General features: G+C 45.9%; 1 protein-coding gene across 1 annotated transcript in view; it reads right to left on the bottom strand.

Moving 5' to 3' along the window:
• Positions 1-388: 388 nt before the first annotated feature.
• The window catches only part of SFXN5 (sideroflexin 5), a 184,639-nt gene continuing 165,530 nt past the window's right edge, over positions 389-19,497 (bottom strand). Inside the window, 1 exon segment of the mRNA XM_008169591.4 lies at positions 389-14,016. Within this exon segment, the coding sequence (XP_008167813.3) occupies positions 13,939-14,016 (78 nt within the window). The 3' untranslated portion in view covers positions 389-13,938.

The raw sequence follows: 19,497 nt of genomic DNA, 5'->3' as shown, positions 1-19,497 counted from the left end.
GTGCTTTTTACAGGACTAGGCAGGAAAGACTAAATTCCCATAAGAATCAATAAAGGCACTATTGTTTTATTTTTTCCACATTAGTAAACTCTGCAAACATTTTTGGATGCACCTGTGAAAAATGTTGCTTTCTTGCCTGGGACATTCAGCGGGTGCTGATATGGTGCACGTCACATACAGAGAGAGAGAGAGAGAGAGAGTCTTATTTCATCCAGCAGGGGCAAAAGAGAACACACACACGTGGACAGTACATTTTAGAATCTAATGTGGTTAGCATATGATAACGAACAGAATAGGTATATTTCTGTGCCCCACTAATCCCTGCTGAATGAAAACAGACATGTATCTATCATACACATTATACGTATACTAACCAAGCTACAATCAATTTTTTTAAATGCATCTGCTTTTATTCCAGACATTTAGAAGTGTTACATAAAGTGTTGTGATTGATAAATCTATTGAGAAGGTTAAAAAGACTCTGTGCGCGTTTCGGAGTTGATTGAAATTGACAGAGGTATATGTGCTTGTAAAGTTACATTATAATAACTGCTGGAAGACAAGACATTTCAGAAAGATAATACCCCTGTTTTTTTCTCAGGATTTACAGTTTGCCATTCAATACAATTATAAGGTGCTTTCACATTGGAGTGGCTTGTTTTCTGAAGAGTGATTTCTTTAGACAGGTTAAGGGCACATGAGAATGTCGTTTACAAAACATTTTTAAAAAAGGACGTTTCTTAAAGGGAACCAGGCAGATTTCAAGGTCTGTAAATAACCAATGTTGTCAGGACTGGTTTGAGCCCACATATTTTGCACATGTGACATCCGTAACTCTAAGCGAGTTCTTCAGCATAGCTGCCCCATTTCACTAGTTTCTTTGTAGCTTACGGATGTTTTGTGCACAGCTTCCGTCTCTGCTGTAATATGCCTAACAGCACCAAGAAACGTCCCAAATGCATCTGGGTGGCCTGTGTTCTGAGTCATAAGCTTTTAAAAGGAAGAGACGGCTACAGCTCTCTTGATATGTGGCATCAATGTAACCCTGAGATCTACACAGTCAGTGTTAGCCAATTGTTTCAGTGTCACATGTTTATTTCATATTTCAGACATAAAACCAGAGACTAGGCATGCCCCCTTCCTGCTCTACTACTGTACAAAGCTACTTCGATGTCTACTGTTATGTTGCCACGGTGAGAGGGGTGTGTGCCTCCCCAGCGCACGTACACACACTCTCATCGAGCCAGTGCAAGGATAAATCGCAGAATAGCCGTGGTAGCATGGACAGTGGTGTTGGAGGCACAGCGGAGCTGGTTTCAGGTGAGTTTGTGCTACCATGGTGTGGCTATGTGTACATGGGCAGGGGAATCACACATAGTACACACAGCCGACATTGTGCTGGGCAGCCTACTGGATTCACCAGGTCAGGGAGACTTAGCGACCAGAAGCCATCTCCTGTACTCCTCACTTAGGCAAAACTCCCATTGGCTTCACTATTAGTGCTATTCATATAGCACAATAAACATGCTATAAAGACAATTATGGAGCCGGATCCTCAGCTAGTGCAATTTGGAATAGCTCCACGGATGTCAGCAGTGCTATGCCGATGTAGAGCCGCTGGGGATCTGGCCCATATGTCCCTGCCCCGGAGAGCTTACACTCTAAATGTGGGCAATTAGTAACATGTAAACACCGAGTAAGAGGAGTTTGGCCTAAGTTGCAGGATTGGGCTTTCGTTAACAAACAAAACAAGCCATAAACAAAGAGAGGAAATAGCTGATGACGCTCAAGGAACCCAGCGTTGACTCTAAAAACATGCATGAAGCAGACATGAAAAAGGCAGAAGACATTCGATATCTCTATTGCAATCTACAAGAACTGTGCTATATTGTAAGATTTGTTTTACAAAGAGTATTGAACAAACGTAGCTATTGCTGTGCTGAATGCTAGGAGACTACTACCTATCCCAGCCTTGGTGAGGGAAGTGTCACGGTTGGACTGAAAGGATAGGCAAGCCGATTTTCTGCCTGGGCTGGTACATTTTCATGACTACTTTGCCAGCTGCTCTAGCAACGAAGAAATACACAACACGTTCTCGCTTAGCAGTGCCGGCTTTCATTCTTAAGATTTTTGCGTCCCATTACAGGTTTACGTTATTGCTTGCAAGTGAATACAGCAGATCTAAGTTGTGATGTGCCTGTAATGAGCACTCTGCGGCCCAGCGCCTCAGATGGTACAGTCCCATGGACGTTAATGGAGCTAGACTGATTCATGTCAGAGGAGGATCTGGCCCTGTGGCGCCATTTGTCCTCTGGCTGACGTAGCTCCCTTTTCTCTCTGTTACCTTCTGTGTACTGGTGAGGAGACTCATTGTGGCTTGGGCATCTTTGTAACCTCTGGCTGTGGCTAGCTGGAGAAAGATGGCCTGGATGATCCAATAGGCTTTTCCCCTCTGTAGAGACTATAATATAGCCCAGCCGCTACCCCTGCTGCCCTGAGCATGTGAATAAGGCCTGGTCTACACTAGAAAATAAGGTTGGCATAACTACGTCGCTCAGGGGTGTGAGCAGTGGAGTTAAGCTGACCCAAGTCTCTGTGTAGCCAGTTCTAGGGCGATGGAAGAATTCTTCCACCACCCTAGCTACCGCCTCTGGGGGAGGTGGATGGCTGACGCTGACGGGCGAATCCCTCCCTCCTGTCGGCGTAGGTAGCGTCTACACGGAGGCACTGCACCAGCGCTCCTGTAGCGGTGCCGCTGTCGTGTTTTAAGTGTAGCCAAGCCCTTAAACAAAGTGGGGAAACAGCCCCTTGGCTAAGGGTTGAAGTGAAGCGGCAGCAGTTTCCTTAGACCAGGTTTCCTCAGGGCTGCCCAGCCTGCGTCTAGCCTGGACCTATGGCTGTAACGTCATGGCTCTCCCCACTCCTGCATGAACGTGCAGAGCGGCTGCCTCTGTGGCACCAGCCCCATGACCCCACAGGGCACCCGGAATCTGCATGTGGGGAACGGAGCAGGAGGCTCTTGTGAGGCATATATATTGCCCTCCTGTTGGTGGGGAATCTGCTCCGAAGTTAACATCGCCTAGGGCCTTCCTATGAGCTTGGAATCCCCAGCAGCCATGCAGGTGGCCCTGGAGCTGATGTTGAAGAGCGGAGCTGCTGCATGGACAGCCCTAGCCTTTGGCAGCTCCCCCAGGAGCGGCAGGTCCCAGAAAGTGCTTGTTCAAGATAGTGCGTGAGGTGAGTTTTCCTGTCCCACCACCCCCTTCCACTTGGATCTCCCACAGGAGAAGGTGATCAAGCTGATTCCTGCCTGGGTCATACTCCGACAACCCTGCAGTGTTCTTGAACTTCAGTCACCATGCTAGCCTGCCCTGGGAGCAGCCGCTGCAAACACATCTCCCACAAGGGACTCAAACTTCTTGCTGGCTCCTTTTGCTGCAAACTGGGCCTCGTTATTTCTTAATTAACATACCCAAGAAATCAATTAACTGCTCCATTTCTAATTAAATACTACGGGAGATGATCATCTCATTATTATTATCTGCTGAGGTGAACAACTCGATGTGGTTTATTTGCCATTTCTCCCACTTCCCCAATTATGGGAAATAATAAATGCAAATGACGGTGCTGTTCTCACAGATTCCAAACTCCTTTTGTACATTAGGAAAGTCGGAGAGATTAATTAGCTATTAAGTGAATGTGCATAATGTTATCATTAGCTGTTGTGTGTATTGTTTTTGGCACAATTTGCTGTCCTAATAAACAGTACTAATGTGCTCTCACTCTCCCAGTGCCATGCCTTTCATTTCTAATATTGCACAAATAGCAAAGTGTGTGTGTCTGTTCTCTGAAAATGCACGTTAGCAATCAGGTTAGATTATTACCTGGGCCAGATTCTGATCTCATTTACTCCTGGTCTACACCCGGGATAACTCCACTGAAGTCAGTGAGTGCGGTTACTCCGGATTCACTACAGGTCCACTTGAGAAACAGAATTTGGGCCATTCTTTTTTGGACTTTTACAAGTAAACAGAGATCCAACATTTTGAAAAAGTGATTAGTGATTTGGGGTGCTTCCATTTTTGGGGGGGACTGCCGGGGAGCAAGCTGAAACCCTAATGGGGCCCACTTTTTAGGAAACGGTGAGCTACCGCCCTCTAAAAATCAGGCTCCTTTTCCAAGTGTTTCAGGCTGGATCTCCAAAAATCACTAGTCATCCTTGAAAATCTGAGTTAAAGATTTCGGAGCTCGTTGTACTTAGTGGTCCAGTAAGTTTGGCCATTCTGAGCCTGTTCTGGAATAGATCGTATTTTCACATTACCATGTCACATCATTTGGGGAATAAGTAAACAATATCAGAAGCCTAAACGAAGAGATTCGTCATTCCTTACAATCAGTACCAAGCTCGCGCTAAACCCATTTTACAGGGAATACAGCGCAAAACCAGCAAGGTGAGATTTATCCACCATCTAAACGTGAGCAGCAAGTCTGCAGGACAAGTTTCAAGTATTCTATGGGGAATGCAGACGTTGCGTACACAACTGCAAGTGAAACAGGCTTTTTAAGACTAATTGTTCCTTAGGCCTGGTCCCCACTAAGTCCCCAAATCGGACTAAGGTACGCAAATTCAGCTACGTTAATAACGTAGCTGAATTCGAAGTACCTTAGTCCGAACTTACCGCGGTCCAGACGCGGCCGGAAGTCTCCCCCCGTCGACGCCGCGTACTCCTCTCGGCGAGCTGGAGTACCGGCGCCGACTGTGAGCACTTCCGGGATCGATCCGGGATCGATTTATCGCGTCTTAACCAGACGCGATAAATCGATCCCAGAACATCGATGGCGTGCCGCCGGACCAGCCGGTAAGTGAAGACTAGGCCTAAGGCAAGCGAATGCCTGAGCATCAACCACCAGGTTTGTCTTTGCTGAACCACTCTGCTGCTTTCGCTGCCACTCAAATCCATTGCAAATCCTTCTAAAAATATGTGTCGGTGACTTAAAGAATAAATAAATCAGGTCTGATTCAACACGGCAGCACCCCAGATTTAAACTGGGTTAACTCCACAGATTTCAGTGGCGGTAGAACAGCCTAAAGCCGGAGTCATGCAACGCCATGGTGAGTCTGGCCCATTATTACTGGTCTGGATTTGTGCAGCACCTCGCACAATGGGGTCCTGGTCCCTACCTGGGACTGATGTTATATACACGATGCTTTATAGACAGCCCCTGCCCCAAAAAGCGTGAAAATCCCCAAAGGCTTGAGTGTCCTCTCACACTATTGCTTTCAGTGGGGTTACGCCTGATTTACACCAGTATAAGTGAAAGGCGAGTGGAGACATGTCTCTTACACTTGCCACTGCGTCGGCCAATATGGTCCCGAGTTAGACAATGACCAGCGGGAAGAAAGAGAAGGCTGGGAAAAGGTGAGCCACGAAATCAGTGTATATATATTAGAACGCTTCCTATATTATACTGATAGCCAAGGCGATGGCCAGCCAACCCAGGGAGATCGGAGGAGGGGCTCGAGGGAGCAAGGCCTGCTGGAGGAAGGGCACTGCCCTGGGTCAGTATGTGTAGCACCTACCCCTAAAGGCACTAGTTTCTCAGGCCTCAGGCGGCTGGAAGAGTGCTCAGTAGAAGGCACTCTCCAGCAATATTTACCTTTTCCCCCCGATTGGCTTCAGGGAGGGAATTGTGCACGTACCCGGTCATTTACCCGGCACATGGTGGCTGTTTTGGGTGCTCCCCAACTGCTCTGGGAGCGTGTCCAACTCCTGCCCTCAGACACTTGAGTAGCGTCTCACTGACCGCTCTCACTCCCCGGGTCAGGATTTGGGCCATAATTTTCCAAGGAATCTCTGAGCACAGGCCCTGGGGAGCGGCAATGTCGAAAGGATCGCTGGCAAATGATCTCCAAGTTTGCCTGGATTTCTTCTTGGAAGGCCCAAACCCTGTGCTATTGTACACCAGGAGGAGGAACCATTCTGAGTGCTGGATTTCTCCAGCCCAGTTTGCTACATGTATTAAAGAAGGAACCACGCCTTTCGTGGCAGATGTCAAACTGAGCCAAAGCCGTGGTCTACTGAAGACATCGCCTGCTCCACTTTATGTTCAAAAATGTTGTCCCTCATTACTCCAACCCATCTCCTGTGTCCTCTTGGTTTCTGTCCCCCATGGGCAGAGTCTTTGTGTAGATCCCTTTCCCACCTAATGCCAGTTCTACGCTGGTGGAATGCCACTAATGTAAACGGTGCTATTCCCAATTGACAACAGGGTGAGAAGTTCCTGGATCAGCAATCATTGCCAGTAGAAGATATCACAAAGACTAATCTTGTATTGGAAACAGGATGGACATGACAAGCCAATAGGTCATTCCCGTCTCTGATTCTGCTTTCCCATAGCATCTGCTCCAAACCATTCAGGGAAAGGCTGATCAGAGACAGAGGAGAAACCAGGGAAGCACTTATAGGGATTAAAAGGGGGAGAAGTGAGAATGGCCCAACAAGAAGAAATGGAGCGGGGAGATGACCAGGTGGGTGGGGAAGAAATACAAAGGCGAGAGGAGACAGATGGATGACAGGAAGGGGACTGAAAAGGATTCAGCATGCAAAACAGTGCTAAAAAGGAGTCTGGTAAGAGAGAGACACCTATTTTCTTCACTCCCTGCCCTCTTCTATACTACTATCATTCCAAGTGATAAAGGGGAGTCGAGTATGTTCCACCTCCTGTTTTCACTATGGGTTATCACCATGTAGCACTCTCAATCCGAGGTGGATCTCCTGACCATGTCCGTGGAGGTTACACATGCGTATCAAGGGCAAAATAAAGCCCTAAATATTCCAGGCCAGATACACTGGTTGCTTTGAGTGGCACAAGCGATGCAGAACAGCTGGAGCGAGCCAGTAAAACTTGCCCTCCATCTTTGGGAAGCAAGAGGTCCATGGCAGAAAAGGATGCAGTTACTTTCGCAGGCGCACTTCCTGCTAGCCCCTTAGGATGATTTCTAGAATCACCTGCCTATGTCACCTGTACAACAGTTGACCTTTGGAACATGGTACATCAGGTGAGCATTGAAACAATTTACCAAGGTTCATGGTGGATTCTCCATCACTGACAATTTTTAAATCAAGATTGGATGTTTTTCTAAAAGATCCGTTCTAGGAATTAGTATGGGACAGGTCTCTGGACTACGTTATGCAGGAGGTCAGACTATATGATCACAATGGTCCCTTCTGGCCTGGGATCTATGAATAGAAGACCTGTGCTGCTACATTTCTAACAGACAATGGGACTCTAAATCTAGAAACGTGGCCAGCAGCCACCGACGCTTTGTCCACAAGATTGGAGAAGAATTCCTCCCTGCACCCACCCCCAAAAACCAGGGAGAAATTGTTCCTGTGATGATCTAATGTCTCCCCCACTCTTTTTTTTTTAATCTCCACCACTGAGTGTGCAAAGGGGTAACACGATTGTTTTGATGCCAGCAGAAAGCATTCTTGGATTCTGCTGCTACCTCAACTGGATAAAAGGAGAATGGCTCAAGGGCAGAACTGAGATGATCCACTTCTGTGCTTTGTGGAAAACTGTGAATACTTCACCGGAACTTCAAGGACGGCAGCTACTCCAGGTAGCCTCATGTTCTATTAGGATGGTTTTCAGGGACCTGGACCTTTAAAATGTTAAGGAGTCTACCTCCTGTGCAGCTGTTTGTTTCATGAAGCAGGGTGCACATAATGTATTACATAGGACATGCACACACTTTGCTCTCTCATTGAGCCTTTACTTTTGTTCTTTCTTATTCAGTTATTTCCCTTAATATATAATAATTGTCGTTCAGAATGAAAGTGCACGATTGATCTTTGTGTAGGAAAAACACAGAACAAGAATCTGGTGATGGGGTAAGACAAGGAAACAAGAAAACAAAATTAAATTCTCTCAAAGACAGCACAGTGTGTGTGTGTGTGTCCTCCCTCACATGCGTCATCCCCCACACATCACAAAATGGACGGCTTTACAGCAGAGAGTGAGGTAAATGCATTAGCCATTTAAAGATGACACATAAATGAACACGATATGTTGGGACGAGTCAACACAGCTGAGAAATCATGCCCCACCAATCTATTAGAATTCTCTGAGGGTGTCAACAAGCATGTGGACAAGGGTGATCCAGTTTATACAGTGTACTTGGACTTCCAGAAAGATTTTGACAAGGTCCCACATCAATGACTCTTAAGCAAAGTAAGCAGTCATGAGATAAGAGGGAAGGTCCCCTCATGGATCAGTAACTGGTTAAAACAGGAAACAAAGGGTAGGAATAAATGGACAGTTTTCACAATGGAGAGCAGTAAACGGCAGGGTCCCCCAAAGATCTGTACTGGAACGTGTGCTGTTCAATATATTCATAAACGATCTGCAAAATTTGCAAACGATAGGGAATTACTCAAGATGGTTAAGACCACACACCTGACTGCCAAGAGTGACAGAGGGATCTCACGAAACTGGGCAACAAAACAGCAGATGAAGTTCAATGTTGATAAGCACAAAGTAATGCAAGGACAGTCATAAAAGCGAACAGAATGTTAGAAACCATCAGGAAAGGGATAGATAATAAGACAGAAAATATCATAATGTCACTTTATAAATCCCTGTACACCTACACCTTGAATACTGTGTGCAGTTCTGGTCACCCATCTCAAAAAAGATCTATTGGAATTAGAAAAGGTACAGAGTATCAGAGGGGGAGCCGTGTTAGTCTGAATCTGTAAAAAGCAACAGAGGGTCCTGTGGCACCTTAGAGACTAACAGAAGTATTGGGAGCATAAGCTTTCGTGGGTAAGAACCTCACTTCTTCAGATGCAAGACATCTGAAAAGGTACAGAGAAATGCAACAAAAATGATCAGGGGAATGGAACAGCTTTCATATGAGGAGAGATTAAAAAGACTGAATAGTCTATGATTCTATGATTCTATGACTGGGACTATTCATCTTAGAAGAGAAAAAAGTAAGAAGGTGGTATGATAAAGGACTGTAAAATCACAAGTTATGCTGAGAAAGTGACTAGGGAAGTGTTATTTACCCCTTCACATAACACAAGAACCAGGGGTCACCCAATGAAATTAATAGACAACTGGTTTAAAACTAACATAAGGAAGTACTTCTTCAGACAATGCACAGTCAACCTGTGGAACTCATTGCCAGGGGATGTTGTGAAGGCCAAAATTATAACAGGGGTAAAAAAAGAATTAGATCATTTCATGGAGGGTAGGTCCAGCAATGGCTACTAGCCAAGATGGTCATTGATGCAACCCCATGCTCTGGGTGTCCCTAAATCTCTGACTGCCAGAAGCTGGGAGTGGACAGCAGAGGATGGATCACTTGATTGCCCTGTTTTGTTCATTCCCTCTGGGGCACCTGGCATTGGCCACTGTCAAAACACAGGCTACTGGGCTAGATGAACCTTTGGTCTGACCTAGTATGGCCGTTCTTTTGTTCTTATCGTGTACATAGAAAACAAGACATACCAGTTACATGACTACAGTTACAAAATTCAGGGACGTTTGGATCCGAGATTTTGGTTCAGGCTAGTCTCAAATTGTTACCTCTTTCTTCTGAAACCAAAAGGTATCTATTGCGGGCCATGCTCAGAGAGGTGCTGGGCACCTGTAGCTCCAGTTAAAGGTAATGGGAGCTGCAGGTGCTCGGCGTGATGAGGACAAAAGAAGACATTTCTGAGTTTGATTTTAGTAAGGTGAGGAAAAGGGGGATCATTGTTAGTGCCTAACCCCTGCTAAAGGGACACTGTCCAATTGTTTGCTCCTCTTAGCACTGCAGTTATGGGAGAGTAAGATGGACTCCCTCCAGGGTCATGCGCCATTAACAGAGAGTTTGTAGGTCCTGACTGCAGAATTTTTATTAATTATTATTATTATTTGTATCATTTTTAAGATCTGTGCTTTGCAGGTCATTAATTAGCAGGGGAACTAATCCACAGATGTATTATAAGGGTTGGATGTTTTAGACGAGAGTGGAGTGGGGGAGTTAACAGGTCCTAATCTTAAATCTTATTATTGCAGCATCTAGGAGCCTAGTCATGGACCAGGACACATTGTGCTAGGGGCACTGTCCACTGACATAACACCTAGAACAACCCTCTGCCCCCAGCTTTGCCTTTTCGATCTCAGGCCAAAGTTGCAGAAATGAAAGACAGAAAAATCACAGGCCAGATCTCCAGCTGGTATAAACCAGGACAGCAACAATGACCCCAATGTGGCCCCATATTTTGACATATAAAGTGAGCACATTTGATATGGCTTCATTAGAAGAAAACAAAACTGGAACCTTGTGATGCACCTAATTTTGATCCCTTTTATACCAGTCCTACCATGGGACTCTTTTGATTTCAACAGAGCTACGCCTTATTCATGCAAGTGTGAAATAAGAAGCAGGCCCTCTAGTTGCAATTTAAGATTAGGGCCTGTTAACTCCCCCACTCCACTCTCTTCTAAAACATCCAACCCTTATAATAAATCTATGGATTAGTTCCCCTGCTAATTAATGACCTGCAAAGCACTGTCTTAAACTCTCTGCAGTCAAAGTTTATGAGTGGAGTGAAACAATTTGCAGTCTCTCCTCCTCCTTGGGAAAAAATAACTAGTTTGATTTTTTTTTTAAACATTTGCAAAGCTTGTTTCTCCCCCCCCCCCCCCCCCCCCCAGGTATCTCTGTCAAAAAAATGCAGTGAGCAAATCCTTGAATTTTTTTTTTTTTTTTTTTTTTAACCAGCCATTGTAATTAGCTCTGCATGTTGAAAATTACTCACTCCATCTGTAGCCCCGGCAGGTAGCTAGAGTTCACAGCTAGTGGAATCTTTGATCAGTAATTATGATGTAAAACCAAATCATCCCCCCTCCCCAGCAGTGACATCGCTACTCACTTCTACCTCCTCCACACCCTCAAATGACTCAGTCAACCCCTCCCTTAAGAGTTTGGCAGGATTTCAACAGAGTGCTTCGAAGGGTGACAAAACACCATGACACGGAAAATGGAGCGATGCTGATAGAAAACAGAGCCAGGACATTGCTCATTGTTAATACGAGCAGTTGATTTTGTTCACCACTTGGATTTCAGTTCCGAACAATACAGCACACAGGTTGTGCTGTATACAAGGAGATCCAATTGGTTTCTGCATTCATTAGGAACATGAGATTATTCACCTTCACTTTAAACCCAGTTTAGCTGTTACACATTTGGCACATTTTTAATACTAGTTTTTCTCCACCACATATATACGTGTATGTGTGTCTCCATCAGTAGTGGGGTTCAGGTTTATTTTAATTTGGCTTTTATCTTTCACCCAACCAGCGCAGCAATGAAAAGTCCTGGTTTTCTTTTGCTAATTCTGTGATCTGTGTTTTTGTCCAAAGCGGTGTGCGTTTCTCAGTGGCATTTTTATGCTTCACCTCTTTGTGTGCTCCATTTCTTACCTAGCTGCAGTGGTAGGCCTGGCTTTTTGGTTTCATTGCTGGTGTGAGCCACATAACCCACCTACACACTGCTTGGAATCAATGGGCCTGATTCTGTGCTGGATTGCCCTTTGTGTCATTTTAGATACCGGTGCAAAGTGGATGTACAATGTTACCGCACTAAAAAGGTAGGGCTCTGGCACTCGCTTTGGGCCTGGTCCAAAGCCTGCTGGAGCCAGTGAAAAGTACGGCATTGACCTGAATGGTCTCTGGCTCAGACCCCCAGTGCAAGTGCAGGTGTGACCGACACAAGGCACAAGACAGTGAAGGATCAGTTCTTCTGGTCCTCATATGGTATAAATCAAGATAATGCCACTGATCTCAATTTACACCGGCTGAGGATCTGGCCCTGTGTGTCCCTGCAGCATGTGGCTGGCAGAACGGGACTTTGCAGGCCTGACTCCCTCGCACCCAGGATACACCATTCTAATGCCCCTGGGCTCGAATCTCCTCCCATGTAGGTGAGCACAAGGGGCAGCTCCGTTGCTGAGGATGGAGTCGCTTTGGGGTAAAACAATTGTGTAAGAGGCGCACCAGCCCAACATTTCCACGTTCCATCTGTGCATTGGTGGAACGTGCTTCAGAATATACACTTCCCCCATCGTTTCCTGCACCCGTCAGAGTCCATTCTTGCTATTTCTTATACTTCTGTGCCTTGGTACAGCACATTTATTCCCGTCTGTCTCCTTCTAAACTCCTTCTGCTTGGCTATTGCTCAGCAGACACTGGCTGCCTCGCTCATGTACAGTCATGTGATCTAGTGCATTAGAAGAACTATATTGGGTTAAATTCTGCTGTCTGTTACACCTGGGGTAAATCCAGAATAGGGCCGTAGACTTAAGTGAAAATACGCCGGATTTACACCAGCGTAACTGAGAACATGATTTGGCCCACTAAGCTAAGTATGGCTACAATGCTTTGAGACGGATTCTCCTCTCACTTAGGCTGGTTTTAGACACTGGTGTAACTCCACTGACTTCCGCGCAGTTACTCCTGATTTATACCAGCATGGGAGCAGAATCAGCCCCCTTTGGTTTGATCCACTACTGTGTAACTCCAGCGAGGAGTCAGACGAGCATAAAACTGGAGTAACACATTGGTGACATCGGCCTGCTACCCATGAACCATTGCAAGAACCCATTTGTATACATTCTACAGCAGAGGCAGTTTGGTTTCCCATGCACCCCCCAAAAGCCCCAAATCCAACCTGGCATTTTAATCATTATAATATGTGTATTTCTATAGTACCCATTACCATCGTACCTGGAGAAAGATCCTTTCATTCTCATTGTATTCATTGGTGAAATGCAGCAATGGGACAAATTCTAAGCTCTGTAACACCAGCCTAAATCGGCAGTAACGCCACTGGCTGCAGCGGAATTACTCTGGTGTGAGCGATTAGAATGTGGTCTATATGACAAGTCAGATTCTCTGACAGTGTCAATCAACAGAGTTCCACTGAAATAGATGGAGTCTGAGGGTTTACACCTGCCGAGGATCTGGCCCTTCACCATTAGGCTAATTCTGCTCTCATTTATAGCCGTGTAATTTAACAGAAGCCAGTGAATTTACTCTAGGGGTATGTCAATGTACATGAGAACAGAATTTGGTCCATTATGCAAAGTTAAAGGACAGATCTGTTTATACTAGCAGATCTCTTCCCATTCTGTGCACTGTAACTTGGCAGGTTGACTTTTCGTTAGCTTGCTAGCCTGGGCAAAACCTGCAAATATGCTAGTGCATTAGGCTCCAATCACACAGAATATCTTGTAAGACCAATGAATGCCAGGATACCACCCTGGTTGTTTGTTGGAGAGGGAGGGAGGGAGGGCACACAGGCTATGACCTTCAGTGTGTTATTTGTTTAGAATCAAAGTGTCACAAACCTAACCAAGGAACATTGTTTTTGTGCATGATTACTGGCGCAAGATTGACATTTAATCAATACTGTACACTTATCAAATGCCCTGTCTAGCGCTTCTAACTCATGCACCAATCGATTTCTACAGAATTATTTCTGTGCAGCATCCAAGTGTTGAGATTTCATTCTTATTAAAAAAACAAAATTGTCTTGCGTAGTCTACTTTCACGGAGAGTTAGGCATACCCATGTCAACAGATCATTAAACTCCTTTCCATGCAGAGCTGTTTCTAATTCAGGACATTATATTGTAGCTAGTTCTCTAACGTGCTTGAAAGTCATTTGTTTTTGTTCTTGTTGCTAATTTAAAACTTTTACTAGTAATCTTTTTGACTGATGTGAGGTGTCAGTATTCTGAAAGTGTTAATTCACTCCCAGCTCCTGAGAGTGGTATGTTACTATCTCTGAGTTCTAGCGTTTGTTTTTCCCCCCCAGAAGTAATTGTGAGCTTCCCCTTTTCCTCCCCCAATCTTCTGTGCTCAGAGGATCCTCTTCCACTTACAATCCTTTATTGTAGACAACAGCCTTACCGGTAGTGGCCATTGCAATTTCTGGCTCCAGTCGAGATGTCTCAATCTGCCAAATCAAAGAGGAGGTAAGATTAGAATTGGGCTAATATTGTCTGACAGCAACGGGAGCATGATACATCAATAACATAAATAAACAGAAGCAAGACTTTAGCTGACTTTTCTGATTTTACATATGCTGGTGTAAATCAGGGGTAACTCCATTGAAGTCAATGAGCCCGACTCTGGTCTCCTAACTATGCAAATCTGGTGTAACCGCTGCAGGACTCAGTGGAGAGTTATAGAAGGCCCAATGGAGTTCCTCTGCTGTGAACTGCAGGAGTGCGGCTGTAGTAACAAGCAGTAATAACAGTGCTTGGCAATTCAGTAATGCCTTTCACCTGTCATCTCAAATTGCTTTCCCATGATTGTGCTCATATCACGCCAGCTTATATTGAATTATGTTATGTGAAATGACTCATATTCCCTCCCTTTCCAACCTTTGAAATTCTATATTAATTTAAACAGCCAAACAACACATTTTTTTTTAAAAAGAAACTCTATTGTCTTATTTTACATACATTTCCCTTTCCCTTGCCTGATGCCACCTCTCTTTCCTTCCTGTCAGATCCAATCTAGTCCCCAATCCTGCAATTGGATCCACATGGATGGATGCTTTGGGTGGGATTCACAAAGGTATAGAGCAGCCTACCACCACCCTTTTGACTGTGCCACGACCCAGTGAAGTCAATGGGGCGCTCCTTGTGGGACCAAGAGTCTGCATGTTCAGATCCAATTCCAGGATCAGGGCCCTAAAGTCTCAGGAGGGGGACTAGCGGTGAAGTTGGCCTTGCTGAAGTTGGTGGCAAAAGTCCAGTTGATTTCAGTAAGACCAGGATTTCACCCCATGTCTTCCTTAGTCCTGCCATGAGTGCAGGGGACTGGACTAGATAACCTCTGGAGGTCTCTTCCAGTCCTACGATTCTATGATTCCTTCTCTCTGTAAAGCACTATGCACACCTATGGCACTATAAAGACGTGTTAAATAACATAATACACTATATAACAGACGAAATGATATACTATATAAATCTTTGAAAAGTTCATCAGTGGATCTTCTATGCTGTATATTTTAAAGGCAGCATTGTTCCATTCCCCACTGCACTTTTTCTCTATGTGAAATCTCCTTTACTTTTTCCAATCAGACTTACAAAAAAGCTTTTCTGTGATCCAAAAATAGTCGGCACCTCTGTATTTGGAGGACGAGACTGGGGTGGGAGGAATTCTTATTGTCCAATCCAGACCAGGATCCCCCCAGAAACAGGACCCTGCACCTGACAATATCATATTTTAAAAAATCCTATACATTTAATCAGAGCTGAAGCTGACAATGCTAGGAACCCACGTTAAAATCTAAATGCTTTTGAAAATGTTTAACCTAGTTAGACAAATTAGCAAAAATTTGTGCAAAACAATTTAGGTATTTAAAATATTCAATGTTTTTAAAAACTGGAAAAACTGTTCTTAGCTTTCAGCTGCAAAAACCCAACAAAATATAACATCAAAGCAATCTTAACATGAGGTGCAACATAACCCTTCAGCAAAGCTGTTAAACAGCTACTGAGGCATCATGGGAAATAGCACTTCATTTATTCAAATGCACATATGTCAGGTTTTTGCACCATATGTCATTCCAAGCTATTTACAGTAATAATTAAATCTTAATCAACGTTTAACCTCTGTAAAATGTTTGAAGGGATCTAATCACCCTTCAGACTGCACTAATGAAGGAGAAATATATAAACATAAAAAGAAAATGATGCATAGATAGCACACCAGAAAGAACAGTAATTGCAAAATTGTATTTCTTTTAAATATAATCAGCAAATTATGTAAAGTAAGCCAGCGAGTATTTTAAGTGAAGACATCTTGGGTGTCAGAGGTGTGATCAGCTAAGTTTGTACTGCTATCCATAACAGATGTAGCATATTTTCTTTTAGTGCCATTATTAGCAACTTCACCATTTCTTCTTTCACTGAAACACAAAGTAGAGCATTATAACAGGGGGAAGCTACTCCACAAGGATAGAATAGCCTTTCCTCTCATTGTACAGGAGAAGTGACAGCCGCCATTTTGATACCAGGATTAACTCTGATCTGGCTGGTTCGGCTAGAGCTTTTCTTTCTATTTTTCCCCCTCTGATACGGAATGAAAAGTTTTCTACACATCCATGTAGTGCAGTTTCACAGATCAGTATTAAATATCACAGCCAGAGGGGCCTGAGAATTACCTCGCTAAAAGACATAGGTAAGGGAGGTATATACCTAGAGATTGTCATAGACTCACCCACATGACCTAATTCTCTGCTCTGTTAACACCCCCCCACAGTTAGGTCAGGGTGGCACAGGAAGGGAAATTCACCTTGTGTAAAGCTAAATGCACCACTTCAACCCCAGGGTGAGGATGCAGAGCTGGGTGAATCGGTGGAACAGGCATGGCAGGGAGTGTGCTGCAGCCGATTCAGACCAGTGCAGAGGTAGTTGCTGAAGACGGCGCAACCGGCCAGGATCCTGGCCTACCCGGGTCAAATGGCTCTGCCCGCAGAAGATGCACAGAGTGGCAGCAGCTGCTAGCCGAACCTGGTGGATGGAACAGTGAGTCGGGAGGAGCCGTGGTTTCCGCTTACGTGGGCTTGGGGTGTGAATTCATAGCGCCATTTAGCTCTCTGCACAATGCCCCAGACAATGGGCTTTATGCGGGAAGGATGAATTTCACCCTCTACACAGAGGGGGATTTCTAGGGACAGCAATTTATGGGTTAGATCAGTGGCTCTCAACCTTTCCAGACGACTGTACCCCCTTTCAGGAGTCTGATCTGTCTTGCATACCCCAGGTTTCACCTCACTTAAAAACGACTTGCTTACAAAATCAGACATAACAATACAAAAGTGTCCCAGCCGCACTCGTACTGAACAATTGCTGACTTTCTCATTTTTACCATCTAGTTATCAAATAAATCAATTGGAATGTAAATATTGTACTTGCATTTCAGTGTATCGTATATGGAGCAGTATAAACAAGTCATTGTCTGTATGAAATTGTAGTTTGTACTGACTTGGCTAGTGCTTTTTCTGTAGCCTGTTGTAAAACTAGGCAAATCTCTAGATGAGTTGATGTGCCCCCTGGAAGACCTCTGCCTACCCCAGGGATATGCATACCCCTGGTTGAGAACCACTGGGCTAAATTGTGCATTGCACGCACAGCCCTGCAGTAAGTGTGGACCTGCATTGCCCCAGGGGACCTCCAGGGGGCACTCAGGTCTCCTGGGGCTCCCTGCCGCCACTGAGGAAGAACAGTTTGACACCCCTGTAAGGGCTACAGCATACTCCCCCCTACACAGCCGACCAGTCCCACCTGCGAGGCGAGGCAGGCAGGCACTGGGGTGGGAGAGGGAAGGCAGTAGGAGTGGATTAAGGATGGCAAAGAGGTGGCTAGTATTGCTGGTGTGGGAGCCGAGGAGCCAGTGGAGAAGTGAAGCCCTGGGTACATTTTATTGCCATGTACTGTTGGGCCCACTCTTCCCTGGTTAGACCTTGGGAGACTGGAAATAACTGACTGGGGATCTCTGGCACTGGGGGACGGGGAGCCCTGAGGCCAGCGCAGCCCTGCATGACTCCAATAAAGGCAACAGTATAGATGCTATAAGCACTGCCCCGGAACTTCAGTTCCGTGTGCACTCCCAGAAGTGCGGATGTGTTTCCGACGCAGATAAAGGAACAAAGTACTTTGCCGAGGCACCAGCAATGCATCGATGAGAAACGCACCCAGGGGACTATTCCCTTCGTTTGGAAATCAAATGGAAAAAAATAAGGTGATGATACTTTAAGGCAGTAGAGTCACAAGTCAGGGAAGGCAGTAGTTAAAGTCTCGGCGGCAGCATTAGCTTGGCTACGTCCACATACCCATGCGTAGTACTTTCCAGCCCCGTTTTGGTGTTAAAAGGATGTTAAACAGGTATGTTGTTAGGTCAGCTGCCGGTATCCTGGAATCCGCTCGGCCTGGCTTTGGGCCAGGGAATGGTACTGAGACTCTTGGTTCTGACAGATGCCCACCCACTGTCCAGCGAAAAGGGAAGTCCATCCGTACTCATCCTGCTGGGCCGCTGTAGCATTTGATACCAATGATCAGCAAATACTTCTGCCTCATCTCCAAGAAGGTCTAGAGTGAATGGAAATGACCTAATCAGGGACTTCCTCCCAGATAACTCGGAGGGCTGCTATGGGCATTGGTGTATGTGCCTCCATACCTCTCACTTGCAGTGCATTACCAGGCTCAATCCTCTTCCACACTCCATGAAGCTGTTGGAAGTGTTGGTGAGTCAACAGGGGCCGGAGTGCCTGTGGCACGGAGATGATATCCAGCTGTACAGCTACTTCACACCAAACGCAAACGGCATCTTCACCCAGCTCCCTCGGTGCCTGGCCAAAATCAGCTCCTGGAGAAAGAGGGCCAGCTAAAGCTAAATGACTGTGGTGATGCTGGTGGGAAGAGGGAAATGCTCCGGAGAACCGACTTCCTCTCTTTTAAGGGCATTTGCCCTCATGTTAAGTGAGTCCACAGCCCGGGGTCCTTCTGGACTCCTAAGTGCTACGAGGTGCCAAAACAGTCCTGGAGGGAGAAAAGCTCCAACTTCCCTCTTTGACTGGCCAGAAGACCGCAGCCCAGCCAATCAAACACTAGCCTGGCGACCGTGATCTGCATATTCGTGATCTCCAGGTTTGGCTCTTGCAGCTCGTTATAACGAGGAATGAAGCCCCATACCCTGAAAATGCTTCGGGGTGCAAAGGAAACATCCCCCTGCTTGGCAACTCAGATGGCCAGGAACACATGTCCCTGGCCCTCCACCCTCTGAACTGGCTCACCCCTGACTGCAGCGTCATGGACTCGATTTGGAGACCAAGCGTTACATCACCCCCCCTCTCCTCACCCACAAGGGGTGGCTCAGGGGGAGGAAGTCCTACAGAGATCTGTTGGGGGAGAGCAGGGTATGCCTCCAGGCTTCGGAATAGGATCTAGCACCCAGCCCCAAACTCTGGGGGATCTGCAGAAGGTCACGATAATTGATGTAGAGGCCCTGTACCTCCCCAGCTGCTCTGGGCCCTGGTGGCCACCCCCATCTCACTCCCTGGTAGCGCAGTTCCATTGAAGTCCTGCTACCAGGCCCTTCCTTGGTCATGGCCAACCCATGAGTCCCCTTTAAAGAGATAGGTCCACCAGAAAGGGTGCTCCAAGGAACAGGGAGTAAAGCCCCACTTCACTGGGCAAGTGGGGGAGATGTGTGTCTGCTGGGCCCCAAACCAATCCATATGGGGTGACTAATCTCTGTCCCTCCCCAAGGAGCATCCTTTGTGAGGTGTGGTTAAAATGGTGCCGGTTCTCCTTTCCACGTGGGAGGTCAGCGCTACACAGCAGACTTGGGGGGGAGGGAGACAATCCCCCGCTAAATCAGGGATAATAGTTGCTGGGAGGCCTGGGAGAAAAGGGACTTGAGT

This window comes from Chrysemys picta, chromosome 5, assembly GCF_011386835.1.
Source record: "Chrysemys picta bellii isolate R12L10 chromosome 5, ASM1138683v2, whole genome shotgun sequence".
NCBI lineage: Eukaryota > Metazoa > Chordata > Testudines > Emydidae > Chrysemys > Chrysemys picta.
This window is presented reverse-complemented; position numbering and strand designations above follow the sequence as displayed.